The sequence below is a fragment of the Phalaenopsis equestris genome, unplaced genomic scaffold (assembly GCF_001263595.1).
Source record: "Phalaenopsis equestris unplaced genomic scaffold, ASM126359v1 Scaffold001221, whole genome shotgun sequence".
Classification (NCBI taxonomy): domain Eukaryota; kingdom Viridiplantae; phylum Streptophyta; class Magnoliopsida; order Asparagales; family Orchidaceae; genus Phalaenopsis; species Phalaenopsis equestris.
Genome location: NW_018165660.1, coordinates 417,437 through 432,748, shown reverse-complemented (window position 1 = coordinate 432,748; position 15,312 = coordinate 417,437). Strand labels below are relative to the sequence as shown.

The following is a 15,312-nucleotide window of genomic DNA, read 5'->3' as shown; positions in this document are numbered from 1 at the left end:
AATCATGTGAACTTTAGAAGCGTTTTGGGCCAAACAGGATTCCTCCATACTAATAGCAAGATTTAACAAAATATGCCCTTTCATTAAAACATCCCAATTGATGTTGTTATTGCAATAATCCAACTCTAAAGATTTAACATTTTCCTTAGCTTGAGTCACCATTGTATTAAGGCGCCCAAAAACTTGCCAATTCCAGTCTTTAAGCTTTTTAGCAAGAACCAAAGCTTAAGACCAGCATTATCATTAATATTAATCTTCCAGTTATCAACAACAAATGTTTTAAAAGAAACATGTATAATACAAATGTTTAAAAATCGGAAGTGTTACTTATAATTAATATTATGGATTCTCACATCAAGAAGTAAAGGAGCATGATTAGAAGCACATTTAGATAAATGATGAACATTATAATAATTAAAAATACTCATCCATTTAGTATTGGGAATAAATCTGTCAAGCCTTTCAAAAACCAATCCTCTCGACCAGATAAAAGGATTCCCCTTAAATCCTAAAGTCAAGAAGTCCTACATAAAAAAGAGTATCATTAAACTCAACAATTAAGTTTAAATTTGGAGGGTTACCCCCTTTCTTTTCAGCGGCAGAAGTGATCATATTGAAATCACCCTCTACAAGCCATGCTTCATTATCATTCTTTAAAACTTTAAGATTATTCCAAAGCTCCACCCTATCAACTTTAGAACATCCAACATAAACAACAGTTAAAAAATAATAGGTATTATCAAGAAAAATCTTAAGATGAAAAAAATTGAGCATGATTAATAATAACATCAAACTTGATATCATGCTTTGACAAGAATCAAATCATGTTGTTAATATTAGTCACAAGCTTAAAATTACCCATTTTCCTTCTTTATCTTTCATTGTTCTGCACATCCACCAGAGGTTCTAAAATGCAAAAGAGCCTCTACTTGTAATTTCTAATAAGATTTCTTAACCGATTAGAGGCATTGGATTTGACAGTCCCTCTAATATTCCAAATTAAAATTTTAAACATCACAACAACCAAAAAAAGGAAAACCTGCAAGAAATTAGACCTCTTCGTTTTCCTTTCTTCCTCTAGAAGGTCTAGAAGAAGAAAGAATTTCAGAAACATCAATATGCTTGCCCATTTGTTTCATAGAAAGAGCTTCTGGATTAACATACCCAAGTTCTGGATTAACTCATTAACTGCTATTACCCCTCCTAATTTTAATCAATTTTCCAATTTATAATAACATATAATTTTCTTCAATTTTCTTGAAAATTTGTCATTTCCATTTAATTTCATACAAATAAATAATTTTTATTGTCCATCTAATAATTTGTGCCTAACAATTTAAAATGTCTTCTCCTTGAAAGCCTTCAAAATTTCATGTAGGAAATCTAATCTAAGCTCTAGACATACTTGATGTTTGCTTATTCTTCAGCACTACTAGGTTAAGTTGTTGCACATTACTTTCACATGACATCCTATCTACTTTTTCCAACTTTTCACAACGTTTGGTTAATCGTGGCATGCTACTTATGGGTGGCATCTTAGCAATCTATGATCTATTCATTTCAATTGGGCTATATAGTTGTGCGATATTTTTAAGGACCATTCTAGCACCAGAAAAAATTATAATTTGAGTTGTTAGATAAACTAAGGAATCAAATAAATTTAATCCTTTTAAAGAAAGAATTTGAAGGTGTTGATAGATTAAAATTTGAATTCAAATACATAATTAATTTTTAGATTGCAAAATGTCAAATTTTGGAAGGTAATATGAGATATAGCTATTATTAATATTATGATATGTGCTTATTAAGTGTAGTGAGATTCCTTCATATGAGGTAAGAGTTTTTTTAAAAAAAATTTTCTTTTGAGTTTTGATATGAATTTTCGTAGGTCTGTTAGTACTAAGCTTATGATATTATTTGATGATAAAATAATACTTTTGTGTGATGAGTTTAGCAATATATAATATATTATACAAAATAATATGGATTTAACTTGTAGAGTTAAGGATGGTTGGTGAAAAGAGAAAAGTACCTTAAGAGTGGTTTATGATGAAGGAATATCATAGACTTAAAATTAAATTTATAACATTATAATTTGTTAACTATATTGTGTATATTGAAGTGTTGGGTGGTAAAATAAATAGGAAGATTTACATGCATGCACTCAAGTCTTATGGTTTTACATATCTGACACCTAAACTTTAATTTTTACATACCATCTTATTTGTGCATGAAAAGGTGTATTTCACTTTTTAAAAGTTAAAATGGTGGTATAAACATAAAAAAGCAAAGTTTAGGTGTTAGATTTGCTAATACATAAGAATTGGGTGGTATGTATGTAAATTCCACCCCAAAAAAATATTGTTAGATAAGATGTGTGTGGCAAAAGTGAGCACGTTATGATGGATAAGTGGAAAAATTATTAAGGCTGATTAAAGAATGATTTTGTTGGAGGAATATTTTGAGTATTGTCTGTCTGTTGAAAACTAATAAAAATAATTATCTTGGTATTTGTTCGGTTGCTTATAGATGGAAAGCATGTTTTAGGAATTGATGATTTCATTTTCTTTCTTTATTTTATGTATGATAATGAAGTTTTTTCCAGTTTAAAGCTAATATTTATTGATAGCTATGTCCAACCAAATGGTGGAATATAATAAATTCACTGTATTAAAGAATGTTTGTAACCTCTTGCAGACAAACAAGCCCTTAGAAGATTTGTGCATATGCAATGAAAGATAAAATTGCACCAATAAAATATAAAGCTAAAATGTTTCAAATTTAGCAAGAGGAGATTCATTGAGGGTAGTAGGTTTTTGCGCTAAAAAGATTTTTGTACAATAAGTTCACTCTCTGATGTAATAATAAGATTGGTAAATGGAAAACAAGTATTCATAAATCCTAAATAGTCGAGGTAAGACTAATATCGATGATGATTATGGTTGGTACACTCATTCAAGAGGTATGATTAAAGTTATTCTCTAAGAGCGTTGTGTCACGCTTCTTCCTATATAGAATGATTGAAATATCAGTTATTAAAATATGTATTATTGTTTTTCAAGTGCATATATATTAGTTTAGCCTGCAAACACTACCCAAAACCAAATCTTTCCTTGGATTTGGTGGGGATGTCAATGATACATTTTTGTTAAGAAGAGCTTTTCCTTAGGTTATGAATCAAACACTAATTGATGGCACTAGCTGTAGGTAAAAGCTTTTATTAGACACCTGAAAGTGCAAGATTTTGGGAGCATGGAAAAGAGATTGACAAGGACTAACAAAGAATTGTTCAGATCATGCCCTAAAATCAATTAGGGGTTGTTATTGGTGCTATTGACTTGTTAATTTATATTTTCTCTATGCTTTTCCAATGGAATGCTTCTGCGGGACTTCATTGTCATGAAATAGTCATTTAGCTGATTTCAACATCCTAGAATTCTCCTGTTTTAAACAAGCAATTTAGCCTAATTGCGACAAGAGTGCTAGTGTTAAGATCCATATTGAAGTTGTGATAAGCAATAATAAATGGAAGTAAAACATAAGTTTTGGTCTTAATATATTACTAAAAACCCTTACCCATTAGTTTAAACTTCATATTGATGGGTTTTCATCTATTGATGTATGGTGGCTCAATTTGTGCCTTTTAATAACTGTTATTTGAGACAATGACAAGTTTTTAATGCAGCCTGTGTCACACAGGGTTCTAAGTTTCTTTAATTTCAATTGAGGAAGGTTCAGTAATGGGTGATTCACACACATATTACACATAATTGAATGGAATCTTATTGTTTAATACCTAATTTTGTTCACAATTTTTCATCTGACAGAAAGTAATGGTCAATGTAAGAGACTCTTATCTAAATGGGGGATCGTTAAGATCCATGTAAGTGTGGAGATCAGTCACACATCTTAAAAAAATGGTCGAATCTCTTAGGTTGATAGGTTTCCATCTATTATTGTATTGGGAAAAATGCCTATGATGTTCCACCCTTCTAACATATGGCATGTTTTGCAGCTGGTACATTTTAAATTTATGAATTTAGGCTTAGAGTGCTGGACATCAACTTTTTTTTAAACTCCACACAAACGTAAACTTCAAGTATTAGGTTGCGCTCTTATTATGTCGAAGGTATAGTAGAAATCATTGCTGTTTGATGATTAGTTTTGATGTACTATAGTTGTATGAGTACACACTATGGTTAGTCATTGTAAAACATGATTTTGAGAGGAAACTTTGTCTCTCATTCTTGATTCCAAGTCAGATGTTCGTAAAATGCCAAAAACAAATGGTTACCGTTTTGTTCATATTTTAATTGAGGGCTAGAATCAAAAGCATTAAACACTCTGTATGAAAGGAGAAAATGTCTTTAACCTTTTTCAATCTAAATTTTGAATTTTAAAGTTACACCAATAAGCAACCAGCAAGTACACTAATTGTTCATAATTTTTCTAAACTGATGAAATGAGTCTGGAATTTTGCCTGGTGGGTTCCACCATATGTCAAATAGGTGATAGCTATCTTATGTTCTGCTTTTTTCAATTGTGGAGGCATCTTTTCAGTTTTTTTCCTTGTTTTACTTTTGTCATAGAAACATTCAAATGATATGATTTCTTTAGATGATATTTGCCACTATTAAACATTATCCCAATTATTTTTAGTTGGTTTTATAAATTCTCTTTATTTATTCTTCTTAGTGTTTTGAGGTTTGTTCCATTTATGTTAAGTTTTTATGCACTTGTAATAACGTTAGTTTTGGCATACTCATTTTGGTGAAACTTCAACCCTTTATTATACAGAATCAGGCCATTTAAATTTATTTTCTATAGATAGCATACTTCACTTATCATCTCTCTAGTATAGTTTTTATTCACTCCTAGGTGCACTACACTTCTATTTTAAACTCTTTTTTTTTTTACGTTTCAACTTTCAACACAACAAAGATGGTCTTTCCGGAGCATTTTGTTAGGAGCTCAACCAAAGTCTTTATGTTTATTTAGTAGTGAACAACAATTGCAAGGATCTTCAAATGTTAGCTCCATTTACAAAATGTGGTGTAGTATTGCCTCTTTTCTTTGCCATCATAGTTGAAATTGAGTGTCAAGAGCAACATTGGAAATTAAGAGTTTATATATATATATTGACTGACTGTGTGTGTATGTGTGTGTGTGTGTGTGTGAGAGAGAGAGAGAGAGGAGAGAGATTATGATAATTTTAGAGCAACCAAGTTACTTTTCCCTCCAGGTCTTTTGTCGTGCATCAATAAATATAAATGACTAAGATTTAGAAAAGCTGATAGATAAATTTTAAATACTTTCTATGTACCAATGATTTAACTTTTAGCTATTAAAAAATTTTACTAAGTAATGAGAGATGTTTACTTTTTTTATTACATTAATTGTAATGTGTGTTATCATCTTACGTGACTTGTAATGTGTGTAGTGGGCGGTGGTTGGGTGGGTGGCTGTACCGTGCTTTGAAAATGTTAAGAAGATTCCTTCTCTGTGATTCTTATAATTAGTTAGGATTCAATTCTCTTTTTATAATTTTAATAAGTACCATTTGATGCAATGAAATCAGAAAATTTCAAATTCCGATATTAAAATTTGAGATTACTGTCTTTCTCTTTTTCGCATCTCACCGTCTTCTCCCTCTCATCACCTTCCCTCTCTCTCCCCTTAACATCGCCCTCTCTCATTTGTTTTCCCGTCTGCTGTAAGGATGGACTGCAGCTTTTTCTAACTGAGGGCAATTGACTTAGAATGCTCTGTGCAACCAAAATTTGCTTTGGGATGGCTTGCGTGGTGGAAATTTGTCTAGAAAATGTGATTTCACTATTTGGACAGCTAATCTTTTTATAGAAAATTTCATCGGAGAAGAAATGGAAGAAATAGAAGGTAAAGGTTGGTTTGTCCGTAATTTCCATCACTCTTGTATCTGGGACTATTAGATATTTGCTGTGAGAACTTGTGATTTTACTGTTATACTACTTCCGAAAACTTAATATTACAAATTTGTCACCATAATTTATTTATTCTTGCAAAGATACCATCATCATAAGTTAACATGAAATGAATTTTCATTTAATTTAGACGACTAATCCTTAAATTGATATCTAAAGTAATCCTTTCCATAAGTTAACTCAAAAATCAAACCCAACACGCAATTACAATTGGACTGGTTGGTTTGGGAACTTAATCTTATGAGCCTTAGATCTTTCCAGATCCAACAATCATTGATTAGATTTGATCATTAAGTTAATTGGGAGCTTATGCCCATGTCTAGATGCACGACTATAGTTAACTCATCTATATGATAATAAGAATTGACTGTGGCATGTCAATAAGAAGGTATGGATTAAGGTGACATACCAGTAATGTATAGATGTGCTTGTTATGCTGGTAAAATAGTATGCTTAGAGTGACGTGCAAATAAAAATCACATATAACAAAAATTAAAATAAAATCACATCTATTATTCATGTATGTTAAGCATGTTTGTTCTCACAAAATTCCATCTTTAGCCGCTGATCTTTCAATAGAATTAAGAGACTTTGGTATATAGCACTTGTAGATAAATCTTGATATGTCAGTTCTTGATGGAGTTCTTAATTATTTATCAATTTTAATGGTATTTACCAAGTCATGTTTAATTTATATTCGTCTTGTGCTTGATGCTAAAGAAAATTGTCAAACAGTGAAAACGGGACCTAGTTTTGCTGATGCTGCTATGGGAAGGATAGCTCAGGGGACCAAAATAATTGCTGAAGGTGGTTACGAGAAGATATTTCGACAAACTTTTGATGTATTTCCTGAAGAACAGTTGAAAAGGGCATATGCTTGTTTCTTGTCAACTTCAGCTGGCCCTATTATGGGAACATTGTATCTTTCTACTGCTAAGATAGCATTTTGCAGCGATAACCCCCTTTCTTACACTGTTGGTGACAAAACTGAATGGAGCTACTACAAGGTAAGGCTTTATTTTTTTCCTTTTAATTTGTTACAACTGCTCAAACTGGATTGATGTAATCAAATACTTTTTGAAACTAAATGGTAATTGTTATTGAGATGCTTAAATGTTTATTTTTTTTTTCTCTTTTTGTCAATGCAACAAAAGTGCCGGATGCCTGGACGGTTATATTTGAAGTGTAACCTTTTGTTTTAGTGAAATGTCTATTACCATAATTCAATCGAACTGTGATCTTCGAATCATAGTATGGGAAACCTAATTGATATTCCCCTGCTCCCCTTCTGTTTTTAGATTTGATGTTGCATCCATGTGAGCTGCAACCTTTTCTTTTAATTTTAATCGTTGCTTTCATGGTTTTTACTTTGTTGACCTTTTTGTTTATTCTTCTTTTTTTTAATTTTATTCTTCTAACGCAATTTTTAGGGGCTGTTTGGGATCATTATTTATTTATTTTTTTCTTCAATTAAAGAAGAAAAGTTAAGATGTAATTCAAGTAAAGTTTATTAATGATGAAAATCAAAAGGTGTTTTTCTTAGATGAAAATGTTCAACTGGGTGAGTAAGCTATTTTAATAAACTTCTCAATGCAGTTTTTGAAATTACAATTGACCTTAGTGATCTTACTTCTCAATGCAGTTTTTGAAATTACAATTGACCTTAGTGATCTTACCATCGTTAATAATAATAAAATATTTTAGTTTTACCGTTGCATTAATAAAAAAGAAGTTGAGGAGGCTTTAAAGAAAATTAATGGTAGCAAATCTGTAGGACCTGATGATATCCTAATTGAAGTGTGAAAATATTTAGAAGATTTGAGAGTTTTTGTTTTACTAAACTCTTTAATATTATTTTAAAAACTAAGAACTCTGAGGTGTGGAGGAAGAGTATTTTGGTCCCCATTTTTAAGGATAAAGGGAATGCACAAGAGTGTTCAAATTGTAGAGGAATGATGTTGATGTGCCATACTTTAAAATTATGGGAGACGTTATTTGAACATAGATTAAGACGTGATACAAAGATTTCTCAAACTCTGTTTGGATTTATGCCGGGCAGGTCTACTATGGAAGCTATACATTTATTAAGAAGTTTGATGGAGGAGTAAAAAGAGAATAAGGAGAATCTACATATGATTTTTATTGATTTAGAAAAAGCTTACGATAAGGTTCCAAGAGAAGTCCTTTGTAGAGTTCTAGAGAACAGAGATGTTGATATGAATTATATTCAAGTCATTAAAGATATGTATACTAGAGCTGTTACTTGTGTTCGAACAGGAGGATTGGCCAAATATTTTGCCAAATATTTTCTCTTATTTCAGTTGGATTTACTTTGGCCGAAGCACTTTTGCAAGTAATGTTTTACTTTAGAGATGTTATGATCGTTTATAGCAAGCTACATCAATATAAATAGTTAGAATGATCGGGCTTGATGATGTATGCCTAATGAGATTATAATGATGCATAAATACAAATATGCTAATATAATAGAGTTTGATGATGTATGCCTAATGATCATATAGTGAGCTATAGTGTCACTAAAATGCTTGATAATATACAAAATGAAACTGATAAATGATTGAATGGCATATAGAATAAATGGGAAGAGCAATAAGAGTCTGTTTGGAGCAGCTTGTGCCTTTCAGGATAAACAGTTTATCCTGAAACGCGACCCGCAGGTAGATCGCAGGGGTTGACCCGCGGCCTGCGTTTAGTGTAAAATACCCAAACGCGGCAGACAACGTTTTCAAAAACGCGCAAACTAAACGGTTAGGCGACGTTTTCAAAAATGCCGCCGCACTTATATGCTGCCCCAAACGGGCCCTAAGTTATCTTATACTTTTGTAGTGAAATCAGTAAATGTTGCAAAGAAAGCTCATTTGTTGGTGGATGCTTAGTTAGATCTAATGATGTGGTTAGAAATGTTGCTATGGAAAGGGTAGAGTTCATGGAGAGAAGATATTTAGAGGGATAAAGATAGGTATTAGTGCTTTTGGAGATAGAGAAACATGTGGTAAGGTTGTCTCAGAGGAAGAGAAAGGAGAAATGAATCATGTATTATCATTGAAGATTATATTTGTTGAAGTGTATTTTTATCGAGGAAGGGGATCATAAAACTGCTAGTCATTTTTTATACGAAATTTCCCAAAAAGATATTCAAAGTAGCATGAAGAACAAGTTTGACATGTGCGTGAAAATCATGAAAAAATCTGTTACAACTAAATATCCTTGATGTAAAAGAAAAATATATTGACATGGATAAATAGTTATGTGTTAATATTGAGAATAAGAGGAAATATAGGTGATAGGACAAAAAGCTATCAAGACAGCTCTCCAGAAATAACATAGGACATTCATGTGAAAAATCAATATTTTTGTTATATCAAGATGCCAATTTTTATGTTCGATAACATTATTTTGTTGAGATGCATTCAAATAAAAAAAATTGATGAATAATATTATTGGCAAAGCTGGCGAGAAACTAAACTGCATAAATTCAAAAGTATTGTTATTGCATAAATATTTTTTTTTAATGAGAACCAAAATTGCATCTTTTGGCAAAATTTTTGAGATACATGAATGGCCATTGAGCAACATTTGAGCAAATAAATTTGAGTAATTTTTGAATAATTATCAGTGAATACGATGGAATAGCTGAATCCTAGGTGAGTAACGACAATTCTAAAATCTCAAAGGTTAGAGTGAATTTTCTCTAAAAGAAAAGGATGGCAATCATTGGTAGAGCTGAGAAAATATAAATGATAGTGTTTTGCCAAACTAGCTGCGTGGCTGTCAAATTTGGATAGAGATGAGGAAATAAAAATAAAATTTTGGTCTCTTGGGAGGATGATTACATAGTCGAAAACTTCTGAAAATGATTAATAATGGAGAGGCCAGAAGTAAGCAATTGCCATTTCTTGGTAGACTATTAAGCAATCAAGTAAAAATAATATTGTATGATGTTTTGACGGTGTCATTATAATATGGAGAGATCAAATATGATGATGTTTGGCGTGAGAATTGACAAGAGCAAAATGCCTTCAATCCTTCTTAATGATATCATACAGTAACACTAAACATCTTTTCTAGAACTATTGTTGACAATTATTTTGGATTTAAAACAGGTGGTTATTCCTCTGCGCCAACTGAGATCAGTCAATCCTTCAACTAGCAGTATAAATCCATCAGAAAAGTATATCCAGATTGTATCAGTCGATAACCATGAGTTCTGGTTCATGGGATTTTTGTACTACGATAATGCTGTGAAGCACTTGCAGGAAGCTCTGAACATTCCTGACAGTTTTCAGCCTTAGTTGGAGAAATCACTTGTATGTTTAATGGGGACAAATTATGATAAATTTTTTCATTGTAAGGTGTTTGAAAGGTTAATCATGTTCTGTATGCATTGCATTTGTTTGATTATAAATGTATGATTGGGGTCTCGTCACGTGTTGATAGTGGAGTTTTAGATGTTTTCCTCCATGACGAGAAGATCATGTATTTATGGACGTTAAAATTTCTTTTATTAACTGGTTTGGTTGTAACTCTTGTTATATTTTATGCATATAAATCGCTTGTGTGATTTCTGTGATTTATGCGTTGGATTATTGTACCTTAAGACAATATTAGATATGAAGTCTTCATGCATGCGAATTCCGCACGTAATAATCTCACAGATCTTAGATGCTTCATCATCTTTGGTACGTGATTTCGTCGAATGTTGGCCAACTTAGTAATATGAAGCAGCTCATCTGACCAAGAAGTCGTTTGCGAGGATTGGTTCCTGCCACTGATGGGGATCTCCAGTGTTTCTTTAAGTTAGGGTAGTCCTGCCCAACATCATCGAGCCTTCACAAATGAATTAAAACATTTTATTTGTTATATTTTGGTACTTTTGGATCTTAACAAAGTATTTATATTGTCTGTCAAATAAATTCAAAATCTTTATTAATATTCTTCATTTTAATTGTTGCGCGAATCATAAGAATTGATGAGATTATAATTAAGAGAATTTTTAGTTTATGATCCCAAATAGTGGTCCAATAGAGTTCAAAGTATGTTTATTTTAATTGTGATAATCAATTATAATATATATATATATATATTATAATTGATTATCACAATTAAAATAAAACTTGGAATATTTTTGGATGTCAATAATTCTATTGTCCAAAATATGAGAGGTAAATGAAAAAATCATCAAGAAATTTACTTGATCAAGCATAAATCTCAAAGCCTTATTTGAATGAAATATTTTAAGAATAATTTCAAGATCATCCAAATTTTAAGTTTTAACAAAATTACAGTTAACACAAATAATTTGATGAGACAAGCCCAACAACATGAAAATCACTTCAACCCACCCAATCCAAGTCCAAATAAGCAAAAATCAAACACTTTAAGCACACTTGAAAACTTTGTGACAGTAATCAAAAGAAGTATCTTAATGTGAGAAATTGAACAAAGCATAAGATAAACTCAAGTTTAAAGTCATTAGACGACTTAAATACTAAAAAATATTTTATAATTAAGGGTATCAATATAAGCCATTTGATAAAATATTTTAGGTTCTTGGATAAGTTTAGCAATGTTGACCTCATTTGTGATGTGGTCTAATTCTCTTCTTTAGAAGCCTAGGATCTAGCCATAAGATTTTTATGTTTACTATCCTAAAGGAATAGTGATGGACCCTACCCCCATAGAAATTTGAAACACTTCTTGACTCTTCTTGTGAAGGGTGGCCACGAGCCCTTATTTGTCACTTAAGATGGTTAAGACCATGTGGAGACCCAAGAGTGAGTTCCTATAAAATCAGTTGGCCTTAGGGTAGCCTGGGTGGTTTGGTCTTGGGACATCTTTGAAATCCCCAAATTCCCTAACACACTCAAAACGTTCCATTTACCTAAATTGGCCTATCTTAACCTTGGAGTCCATCGCTACTCCCTAGGCGAATTGAAGACTCATTTGGGTGGTTCTAAGTCCCTAACCCTTGGTTAGGATGATGACCGCTATTTACGCTATAGTATACCTGGTGATTTAGGATTAAATATTAAAATTTTAAAAATATATTTTATAAATTAAATCTCTAAGTTTTTCACTCCTACACACTTTACACCAGTTAAAAAAGCAAGTAGATATATCACTCAAGTAATATAACACTTTCTTTATGTCTCGAGTATCGAACCCATAGGGAATTTTACAAATTTGACGGACTTGATCTAGGCCTTAACTGAATCTAGAAAGCGCTAGCTAGGAAATTGGTTTTAGTAATGGTGAGCTAATAATTTGACTAATCTACTACTAAATTTATAAGTGATCTAATCAGCTAATTTAACTAAGCTAAATTATGCTAAAAAGGTTCAGCCAAATCACACTAAGCTAAAGTAAGTTGAAAATTCAAGTTATCTAGAGTTTACCTCCTTTTGTAATGAGACTAGTAGCTATTGTAGGTTCAATTAAAACAAAATCCCTAAGTAAAATCTGTGACAAATAGGTGCATATCCATTCTTTTCCCTTTTCCAAATGCATAAAGAACCTATGTTAACTTAGAACTACTTTCCGCCTGTCACCCTAGAAACCCTCTAGTTATCCTCGCTAAAATTATCTCCCTATTTATTTGCACTCACTACAGGATTACTTTTCCTTCACCCTAAAGGTTAATGTAGTACCCACTAGCTGTTGGAAGCCATAGCCCTCCTGGATCTTATGGGTTCACAACAAATTTTAATATCACAAATGACCAATTTGTAAAGTAAATGAAGTACATGTGAAATTCCATTACATTCAATAAAATGATTAGATTCTACTTTAATTTGAACCATATACATGCCATTAATCCATTACAAAAGAAAGGAAGTAAGGATATTACTCACATTTCATGGAGTAAACACAAGAACAACATTGCTTTATAATATATCAAAGCCTTACAAGCTAAAATCTACTTAGAACAAAACAATGTGCAAATAAAAATGAATCTCCTTCACTGAAATCAGCAAAGACAATCCACCACAAAGGGACTTCTGAATTTACTCTGCAGATCTTACACTCTCCTTATAATATCTCTCAAATGTCACTCAGAAAATGCAGAAAATACAAAGAAATCTCTCACTCACCCTCAATCTCATGCGCATTAGAGCTTCCTTGAACTCTCCAAATGTTCCTCTCAATGTCTCTAATGAAGAACCCCTTGAAAAATGACTTGAAATCATGCTTTAACTACAGAGAAACTGCTCTGGGCAGTTCTGGCACCTAGGCACCCCATTGTGGCGCCTAAGAGCCACTTCTTTTCTCGGCTAAAATTATAAGCTGGCACCTCGGCGCCACCTTCTCTGTTTGCTGGAGGAATAGTTTTCTCCTATGCGACAAGATGTGGCGCCTAGCCACCACATCTTCTGTCTTCACCAAGGGCTTCGACGCTTAGGTGCAGGAAGTTGGAGCCATGGCGCCATATAATGGCGCCTAGGCGCCTGTTCAGGTCAACTTCCTTAGCTTTATTTGCTCTATTTTCGCTTCAGTTCGCTCCAAATGATTAACCTACTTTACGTACAACAAAAACATGTAAATATCTTTCATTAAAGTGCAATATCATTAAAATTAAGTATAAAATGTAAAAGTAATTTTAACACGTTTAAAAGACATAAAAAATCCAAATTTAAACATTACTTGTCCTCAAGTAATACTATAATTTTAAAATTTAAATTATTGATTTGAGGTAATGTGTCTCTTTAGGTATCCTATAATTTTGCTTCAAAAATGCCATAGTGCAATCTAGAAGAAATTTTAGTGAATAGGACTAGAACTACAGTGTCAGAATATTTAGTGTTCAACCTAGGAAACCTGATTTTCGATTGACTTAGAATGAAATTGTAATTTGTTAAACTTAGAATTCTTAGAAAACTTTAAAGTTTCATTTTACACCTCTTTCAGTAAGGTTTTAACCAATACTATTTATAGAAAAACAACAAGCTAAGATTGTAATTAAGTTTTTTTTCTTAAAAAAAATTAAGTGAAACCAATTTTTAATTAGGCATCCCCTCAAGCTTCTCCTCACTTTTCAAGCTTCTCCTCACTTTTCATTTTTTTAAAATTTTTCTTTTCTTTCGATTATTCTTTTCTTTTCTTTAAGGATCATTTTCATAATTTCTTTTCTCTTTTTTTTCAAGGGAAGATTATTATATCTGGATCAGCCTTTAATGATTTTGAATTTCACTATCTTTCTCTTAAAGTTAAAAATAGACCACTTTCTCATACTTGAAAAGAGTTGGTATTAGTTTTAAAAAAAAAGTTTAATAGAGGTAAAATTTATATGTAGTTTAGTTCTAGGAATTTTTTCTGCTATTCAAAAATACAATTTATTTTTAGTAATAGAAAATCATTTTCCTAAAATTTCCTACTAAATATCTTAACTTTATAAAAATCTTCTTTTTCTAAAATCTCTCTAAATTTTTTTATAAGATTTTTAAAATTAAAATTATAGAACCTTAAAGGTAACACCACTATCCTCAAATTATTTAAAAATACTTTTAATTTAATAAGTAAATTTTTTGAGGATAAATAAAGTTTAACTTTTAAAAATTTTTCTTTCCTCCAATAAGTTAATTTTTTTTAAAACATATATAGAACTAAATTCCAGGAACATATAGGGTAAAAGAAAAAATACCTACATTTAACAGAAACAGTGCAGATAAAACTAATAAAGCGTACATACATAAAAAAAATACATCCCAACTCAACTGTGTAATCATGGAGTTGCAAAATAAAAATAAACTATAACTATCACAACATACTAATAGTGCAGTTAAATGAAACAATCTAGTACAAAAATATAACATCAGCAGAGTACATAAGGAAGTAACTACTACAACATAAGAAAAGATAATCACTATAATATATATAAAAATAACATCTACTCCTCAACATCCTCATATTCCTCCATTGGTTTGCGCCGCTCATGTGTCTGATATTGTGGATATGGAGGAAACTGTACTGGATCATCACCTCCCAACATATTGTTCCTTCTAAGTACCTCTATCAACGACCCATGGAATCCCGATTCATATTCACTGTGTTGTTTATTCTGCGTATCCAAATTTTCTAAAAAATCCATAGTTTCAGACATCTTCTCTTGCATAAAAACATTATCATCCTCCAACTTTACCAAATGATCAGAAATAGAATCTAAAGTAGCTAGAGGATGAGTAGAAGCATGAGAAGTCGAGAGGTTAGAGGAAGATGGGACATCAGAAGATCAAGCTCCCATTTCCAGTATAGCATGCTTCTCAAATAATTTTAGATTAGCCTTACTGATAGGCTTCAGTGGATGTAATAATTCTTTGCATGTCTCAAAACTAAC

General features: G+C 31.7%; 1 protein-coding gene across 1 annotated transcript in view; it reads left to right on the top strand.

The window, feature by feature from the left end:
• LOC110033560 (GEM-like protein 1) overlaps positions 1–10,542 on the top strand; it is a 29,728-nt gene extending 19,186 nt beyond the window's left edge. Inside the window, exons 3-4 of the mRNA XM_020737584.1 lie at positions 6,696–6,967; positions 10,085–10,542. Coding sequence (XP_020593243.1) covers positions 6,696–6,967; positions 10,085–10,273 — 461 coding nt within the window. The 3' untranslated portion in view covers positions 10,274–10,542. The remainder of the gene's footprint in view (positions 1–6,695; positions 6,968–10,084) is intronic.
• Positions 10,543–15,312: the final 4,770 nt, after the last annotated feature.